Source organism: Metopolophium dirhodum, chromosome 1 (assembly GCF_019925205.1).
Source record: "Metopolophium dirhodum isolate CAU chromosome 1, ASM1992520v1, whole genome shotgun sequence".
Taxonomy (NCBI): domain Eukaryota; kingdom Metazoa; phylum Arthropoda; class Insecta; order Hemiptera; family Aphididae; genus Metopolophium; species Metopolophium dirhodum.
The window spans coordinates 12,613,870-12,622,759 of NC_083560.1; the positions used below are offsets into that span (position 1 = coordinate 12,613,870).

General features: G+C 32.8%; 1 protein-coding gene across 1 annotated transcript; it reads left to right on the top strand.

Moving 5' to 3' along the window:
- Positions 1 to 7,180: 7,180 nt before the first annotated feature.
- Positions 7,181 to 8,356, top strand: LOC132953701 (craniofacial development protein 2-like). The gene has a single exon (XM_061026070.1). It carries the CDS (start codon positions 7,181 to 7,183, stop codon positions 8,354 to 8,356), a length of 1,176 nt encoding a protein of 391 aa, XP_060882053.1.
- Positions 8,357 to 8,890: the final 534 nt, after the last annotated feature.

The following is an 8,890-nucleotide window of genomic DNA, read 5'->3' on the forward strand; positions in this document are numbered from 1 at the left end:
ATTATTTAATTTTGTGTATTAAGGATAGTATAATAGGTAAAACTACGATAATAGGTTGGAAGATAGGTTGCTCTAAAATGAGTACTATTTAAAATTCTAGCCCTGTGTCTGCAATTTAAATTAAATTCTGTAAATTGTGTCCTAAAACCTAAATATTTTTTTATTCATATCTACGTAATTAATGTCTAAGAATATTTTTGGCAAATTTTTTTTCTAGAAACTAATTCCTGGACACAATTGGGATAGGATTCGCTTAAAATTAAACAAGACCGATTTCTTGCGATTGTTCGCCACTTGTATCCAAGCGATTATTTCTGTGTGAATACCGTGACTTAAGTATAGCTGTTTAATTTTGAGCGATCGTTCACGGTGATTTAAAACTGCGTTCGCTGAGCGAACATTCGTTTCGTGTGAAACCACCACAAAAGGTTATTTTTTGGACGTAATCAGTGGATGCCCATTCCAACGCCATATCGGTGACAATGCCGTATCATATCGCGCACAACCTAACTCAATAAAGGGCAAATTCCATAATTTATTATACTTGTCTTGTTAATTATTATCATATAAATATAATCAAATTATACAGTTCATTACTTTTTTCATTTCGAACTATTAATTTCAGTTCAAACATTGGTTCCAAACGAGCCGAATAGTCATACGTGTTAACCATGTTTCATGTCATAATATTATTATGTTTAATATTTTATAGCCTATACGGCACATGAGAGGCAACAGCTGCGTACCCTTGTTGGAGACCCACAGTAAAGTAGACAATTCAGGTTGTGTCGTGTCGTGTCGTGCACTGAAGTACCGTACTATTATCGTTCCATTCAATTTGTGCGCCTTTATTGTTACCCTGGAAACGACAAGTAAAATAAATTGTACTCTGAAAAGTCATGTGTTCCTTTAGAACATGGGCGACTTCGTGACGGCGGCTTTATCAGTAAAATTTAATAATTTAATATATTGTACCTAGTCGTAAATAGTATTGTGTAGTTAATGATATTTCAGATAAAGGCACATCTTATTCTAAGAATTGGTGACCGTACGGGTCGTTACGGATGGCAAAGTGCCGATAATGGTTATTTTTCCACTAAGTCGGAAACATGGTATTTATGTGTTAAAAAATTTAGCTGTCGACCGCTGAATTATATTTTAATTATAGTTTATGTCGTCGTCGTGTACAAAAGCAAGTAAAAGATGACCTTTCTTGTCGGAGATTATTGATAATAAAATATAATATAGTCACTGCCACGTATTGGAAATAAAATTTTTTTTTATCGGAACGTTCATATTGTATAATATTTTACTAAAATCATAAAACATAATATTAGCAGTATGATTTCAAAGGGCGTTCAAAAACACTACCTCAGCGAGGCTATATGCCGAGTGCTGTCATTCTCTGCTACTCCTCGCCACGTTGTGTCGCGCTCCACCATTCTTTAGCACGTCCACCATACATATTTTACCCCTTCTCAATCATTTAACTTACCACCCATTTTATTTTTCCTTATGAATAAAAATGTAAGTTCTGGTTTAGAATCGAATCGCCTATATCCTTCAGTAAGTCGCGCGGGGTAATTTATTACCCCACTAATTTTAAACTGTGTTCTAACTTTTAATACTATTGCCTAATTCACAATAACTTATAATAATTTTAAAATTTTAAAATTTAAGTTAAAAAAAATCAAATCCTCAAAAATCTATGAATATGCAATTATATGCACTATGTTCAAAATATTCAAAAATATGCAATAAAAAATTTGTTCTATTTAAACGAGAATAAGCTAAATCGTGGACAAATCCGACAACCAATCAATTTGGACTTGGAAAAAAACATGCAAATGCATATAAATCCTAACTCTATTTATAATATTTAATTCAATATTTATTTTATAAGCTATTGCACGCGCTCGACCACTGCTATAATGAAGAGAAATAGAGGTCTCCTCGAGACCTCAAATATTGTAGAACCAGATCGGGCAGCAGGTTCCTCAAATTGATATCCGATATATTTCTGTATGGAAATTCGTTGCTAAATCCGGTTAAAATGTTATTAGATCCGGGGGTTCGGATCCCACAAGGAAAAATGATCTCACAACGTACCTCCGTTTCTATACACTAGATACCATGACAAATTAAATAGGTATGTCTGCAACTCGTGATACGTATGTCTGTGACGTAAGCATTTCTCCAACAGGCTGAGTGGTGGAGTAGTGGTGGAGTCTTCGGCGGCGGCGGCGGCTATTTGCGACAGGGACGGCGGTGAACCAATGAGAACCGGAGAAATGCCTACGTCACAGTACAAGGCTGGGCGGAGGGTGGGTGCGCGATTTATTTCTAAACCGGTAATATACCTATTTAATTTGTCATGCTGGATACCATGGTTGAAATATACAAGGTTATTGCATTTATACCCCTTCTAGATCAAATATTTGATGATAAAACAAAAATGGCAGCGTTAAGGGAGCCAATTATAATTAAGTATACATGCGCAAAAATTTTGATTTTGTTAGCTTTTCTCAGCGTCGTTTGATGATAAGAAAAATGTATATATTTTGTGATATCTCTTTACCCGGCCATTTTGTTTCTGATGATAACAATCCGAGTTAATATGCAATAACCTGTATATTTCAACCATGCTGGATACCATAATACACTAGCAGTAAACACACACACACGCACGCAAAAGCAAAATAGCGTTCACAAGCATCCCTCAAATCGTCGTGTGTGTCGCGATCTCCAGCACACTGCCCACTCACCGCATCCCCACTGCCCGGAAACTGAATCCCCACCGCCGACAACGGGCTGGTCCCCGGTGGCTGGCAGATACCGTCCGACTTGTTCGTTCGAGACATTCGCCATTCGTCCGTTCTGCTGTGCCGTCACTGTTCTACACGATTACTCTTCGGTTTCCGTTGTTCCCGAAACCGCCACTGTCACCGCCAACAGCACTGCAGCTCGACCCGCCTAACGTTCGTTGAAAATAATTCATCAACATAATTGTAATATTTGTTTTTTTTTTGTTTTCTCAACCGCCATTACCGTAGCATTATAGCTTGGTCGAGTAACGTATTTCGCGAGGGACATACTAAGGGATCGTCGATCGACCAGCGACAAACACTTCAAAAATGGTAAATTCTACCAGGTCTCAAGCAAAAGAAGGTATTATGATTTTTTAAACCCAACTAACGCAACGGAATTTGTTTTTTTTTTTATTATGTTTGACTTTGACATGAGAATTGAGGCTAATACCGATCTCGGTTTGGTTAAGTATCGTGATTAATATTGATTATTATTGTTGCACAATATTATCTATTATTGTTTTTATTATTATTACCATGTGTTACCATGTGAGGCATCTGCCGTGGCGATATCAGGTTTACTACGGCGTTTTCCGCTGATAAACAAACTGTAGGTATAGGTATATCACACTCAAATATTTATTATAGGATAGTAGTATCTTGTTTGTTTTTAAGTGAAACTTCTCAGTGACCTTTGAGTCGTTAAACGTTATAGATTAACGCTACTAAGGAGCATGTACGTCATATATGTAGGTACATTGTACATTCTAGAATCATTTTTTATTAACTATTTTTTTATTTTATTAAGTATTCCTCAGTCATTCTTATTCACTAATTTTAAGAATATTTTTTATTAATTATTTATATACAGAATTGTATTAATTATTTTTAAATATTAGTTGTAACTTGTATTTTAAATATGACATATTTTATATATTAAGTTTTATTAATGACTTTTAGTCATTGACTGTTTTTATTACTAATCTTAATTGGTCTTTTAATTTATATTATTCTGAATAATGAGATTTTTTACTATTATAATTTGTATTGTGTTAATCGTTTTTTTTTTATTGACATTATTTTAAATTATAATTTTTTGAAAACTAAAAAATATAAAAATTGCAATATTTTTTTATGGCAATTGAGTCGATGACTATAGATGATACCCGTGAACGAATTGGGAGAGGAAAGGGCTGAACATTTGTCAAAAATATAATTTTGATTTAAAAATTTCTTAAAATGTATTTGTAATTATTTTCAATAGATTTAGTAAATACTGACGTTGGTTTGGAACGGATCAGACATAATAGGGGACTGACAAATTTTTGCGAAAATTCTGGGAGTTGAGTGAATTTTTTCCTGGTGAAATGAAAAAAAAACTAAGGTGTTTGCATCAATTTGCAATTAATTTGCAAAATATTGACATTGGTTTAGAGTCGATTGGACGAGTTGGTGGGCTGACTTAGTTTTGCAAAAAACTCACCAAAATTACAATTTTTACTATCAATTATTTGCAATTAATTTGAAAAATATTGACACCAGTTTGGATTCGATGGAACAAGTTGGTGGGGATGAGTGCTACCCCGCCAAGCGGACATTCCTTTTTGCGGCGTTCATATCATTTGCAATTTTTTTTTTGCAACAAATTTTTTTAAATATTGATAACGGTTTGGAGTCGATAGGACGAGATGGTGGAGCTAACTTTACTACCATCCAATATTTTCCTTTTTATGAAAAATTCACGATAATCGGTTAGGCCCGCTTTTCTGGTTACAATAAAAAATATCAAGTTAATAAGCAAAATAAAAATGTATTTTTTTTGTATTCAATACTTCTTCTTATCCACTTGTTTTAATTTTTACTAGCTACCTATTTCTATTAGTTGACTTCAAATTAATGTATCGAATTTTAAACGAGTTAATTATTAAAATTAAATTTTTAAAGTTCAAAGGTACAAAAAAACCAATCTTTAAAGCACTCTGTCCAAAGAAAATGTCACTAACTTAATTATATTATGTATAGAAAGAGAAATGCTTATTTAAGAAGTAGGAAGTTTAATGTATAATACATTTTTATATTGTATTAGGTACTTATATACTATGTATTTTATTGACTTAATAATTTATGAATATTATTATATTACTAAGAGTAAGTAGACAGGCATTTGAAGTGTTGTCTTAATAATTTATTTACTTTTTCATATTGTTGTAAGCACTATAATTTTAAGTCTTTCTGCGCCCTTTCCCTTTTTCCCTATATAGTGTGTATGCAACTGACGATAATGCTATTTTAAGACCCTCAATTTTACTCTGCCCTGATCCCCACAAATTATGAGGGGATTTACCATATACTATATAATGTACTAATCTATTATTATGAGTTGATATAAATATTAACAATTGTTTTTACAATTGAAGACGATGAAACTGGGAATGATTCTACGGCTCTGAAAATGATAAAAAAAAAATGCAACAGTCACAGAAAAACCACATAATGATTCTGCGGCTAATGCTTGTGTAAACAAAGCTGATGAAAGAGAAAATTTGACTAGTGCATTAAATACGACGAATTTCAATAAAAAAAACAATCAAGAAATATTACCTAAAAATTGCGAATATGACGTAGAAAGCATAAAAGGTAAACAATTAGGAATTAATGTCCTATGAAAACACTATATTTTATGTTCTTTTATTCAATATAGGTAAATTTTCTTGTACCCTATATCATAAGATTAATTAATGGTGAATATTTGAAGTTTGTGTGCGTACTGAAACTCAGCTTCTCAGCAAATATTTACATTATTTACATGCAGATATATATACATGCACATCAATAAAAAGTAATTGTATCACTGATTATAAGGCTAAGTTATTAAATAACTGTTGGAATTATAAACAAAACACCCTATATAATGTAGTGTATAAGTAATATATTCACACTGTAGTTCATCAGACGCTGACTATACATTTTTATATACTACAGCATAATATATGTCCTGCGTAGTGTAGCCGGGTATACATAGTTAGTCGTTGATTTATATTACGCCTCGTAACACTATTGTACATCGTATCATTATACTTATTATTATATTATATATATCCGATTATATTATTATTTACCTTTTAACTTCTGTATATCTGTGTACTTCAACAATAACATTAACAAAAAACATGCTGACTGTATGTACGGAAAAGAATTGTTTGTTGCAGGAAAAAATTGTATCGTCCATTTAGAAGATGTTTATGAATTCTATACATTCATAGATGCATGTAATAAAAAATTACTATGCAATATTCCTCCAGGTGACAATGAAAATGTAATAATTTCAATAGTTGGCGCAGTTAATAAAAATTGTTTGTAACAAGTTAAGTTAATTAAATTCAATTGTTTTCGATTAATAGTTAAAAGTTTCCAAAGAAAAAAATTTAGCTCAAAATGTTTAAAATTAAGATGGAAAATAAAATCAACCCTACTCTGTAATAACAATATTTTTAAGTCATAAAGTGCCTTAGTTTTTTGATTTAAATAAACATTTACCAAGACGTATAACACTGTTCAAACATCAGATTATAACAATGTATTATTAGACAGTAAATGATAAAAATCGAAGGAGTCAACGAATCAGTAGTGTCTGTTGGTTACATATGATATGAAAATAAATCTATTTTTTTTAACTGAACAATAGTTACAATAAACTATAGCAAGTTAAGTTGCAACTATACAAATTTGAATTAAATTAGTTAAAAAAGTTAAAAACAAAAAATAACTTTAACTTAAATTTAACTTAAATTTAACTCTTTGACAAATTAATGCCAACCTTGCTTAACTTAACATGTGTTAATTATTTTTATTAACTTTACCACATTTGCTATTAATGGGATGTATAATAAATGTTAGTAAATAAATTGTTATTTACATTAATATTTTATTGGATTTTCAGCGTTTAACAATGTCGCAAGATAGGAGTTTGATAAACGGTGCTGGTCATATTGTACGAACAACGCCATTAGTTTGTGCTGCTGTGCATACTAATACGGCACCAATAACTGGGTAAGCGTAATCAATATAATACAAAATATCAAGTTTTTAATATCTAAAAATACATTTTTGCTTATAGTAATACTAACTCATACTCTAACGTTATTATCCCAGAGGGTGGGGATTAGAATTCACCCTCGGCAGTCCATGCCCGTCGTAAGAGGCGACCAAAATGGACCTAGAAGAGGGCACCAGCTCTTCTAGTATCAAGAATAAATTAATTTATGCTTGAATAGCATCCTTTAGAAATAATGGATGCTACTGCGATGTGGAAAGCAAGGGGAAACTACCACATTAACATCCCTAGTTAGGCAACTACTATTTTGTCTTCTAAAATGAATTTTCGCAGTGTAAAAAATTTGTCCAGACGTAAAATAGCTCCCCATTCGGATGTCCGGGTGGGAGCTACCCTGCAGGATACATGTGAGAAGAACAAAACGCAAAGAATAGGAACGTGGAATGTACGAACAATGTTGAAAACAGGCAAGCTGGAAAATATAAAAATAGAAATGAAAAGACTAGATATAGACATATTAGGATTATGCGAAATACGTTGGCCAGATAATGGTGACTTCTGGTCTGACGACATCAGAGTTATTCATACAAATAGTACAAGAGGACAAGCCGGTGTTGGTATTGCTCTCAATAAGAAGTGGGGTAAAAGAGTTACAAATGTTGTGACCTATAGTAGCAGACTATGTTTGATCAAAATAGAGTCAACACCAAACAACCTTGTAATTATACAAGTTTATATGCCAACGTCAAAAGCAGATGATGAAGAAGTGGAAGAAGTGTATGCAGGCATTGAAGAGCTAATACAACATACTAAACCACACGATAACGTAATCATCATGGGAGACTTTAATGCTATAGTTGGAAAAGGCAGGGAAGGTAGAGAAGTCGGAGACTTCGGTTTAGGTAAGAGAAATGCAAGAGGAGAAAGAGTAGTGAAGTTTTGCAGAGAAAATGGTATGATTATAACAAACACCAGATTTCAAAACCCTAAGAGTAGAATATATACATGGAAAATGCCAGGTGATATTGCCCGCTACCAAATAGATTACATACTGGTAAAAAATCGATTTAAAAATCAAGTTAAATTCTGTAAAACATATCCGAGTGCTGATTGTGACAGTGATCACAATATAGTAATAGCGAAATGTGAACTTAGATATAAAAAACCACAAAGAAGAAAAGTACAGCAAGACAATTATAATGTTAGATTACTTAAGAGAGCGGAGATTGAGAAAGAATATGGACGTTATATGGATATCGAATACCAAAAACAAAATGTAGATGATCCGCCGAATAAAAATTGGAAGAACATAAAATCAGCTATTAAAAAAGCGGCGGATTCTGTGCTAACAAAAAAAGAAAATAAAGAACCCAGAAGAGCATGGATTGACAAGGAAATAGTAAAACTTATAGATGAAAGACGAAAATATAAAAACAATAACACGAGAGAAGGACAACAGAAGTATCGTCAACTAAGGAACCAGGTTAATCGATAAGCCAGAAAAGCAAAAGAAGAATGGCTGGAGCAGCAGTGTAGCGAAATTGACGAAATGTTCAAAGCTAACAAAATAGATTATGCGTATCACAAGATCCAACAGTTTGTAGGAAAGAGAAAACGAAATGTCACTAATATCAGAGACGAAATGGGCCAATTACTAGTTGATGATGAGGACATAGTAAAACGATGGAAAGAGTATATTGAGGAGCTTTATGAGGGAGAAAAATTGGAGGAAATTACAAAAAATGAGGAAAAAACAAAACTGCCCGTCTTAAGATCAGAATTTGAGGTAGCGCTCTATGACTTGAAACAAAATAAAGCTCCTGGGATTGATAACATAACAGCAGAACTATTGCAATGTGCTAGTATGAAGATAAAGGATGCTTTATACCAACTAACTCAGGATATATATGAGAAAGGAGATGTGCCGGAGACACCCGGAAGAATTGCATAATATAATATTGGAAGGTATGATAGAAGGAAAGAAAACTGCTGGACGCCCGCGGAACTCGTATATAGGACAAATTAAAAT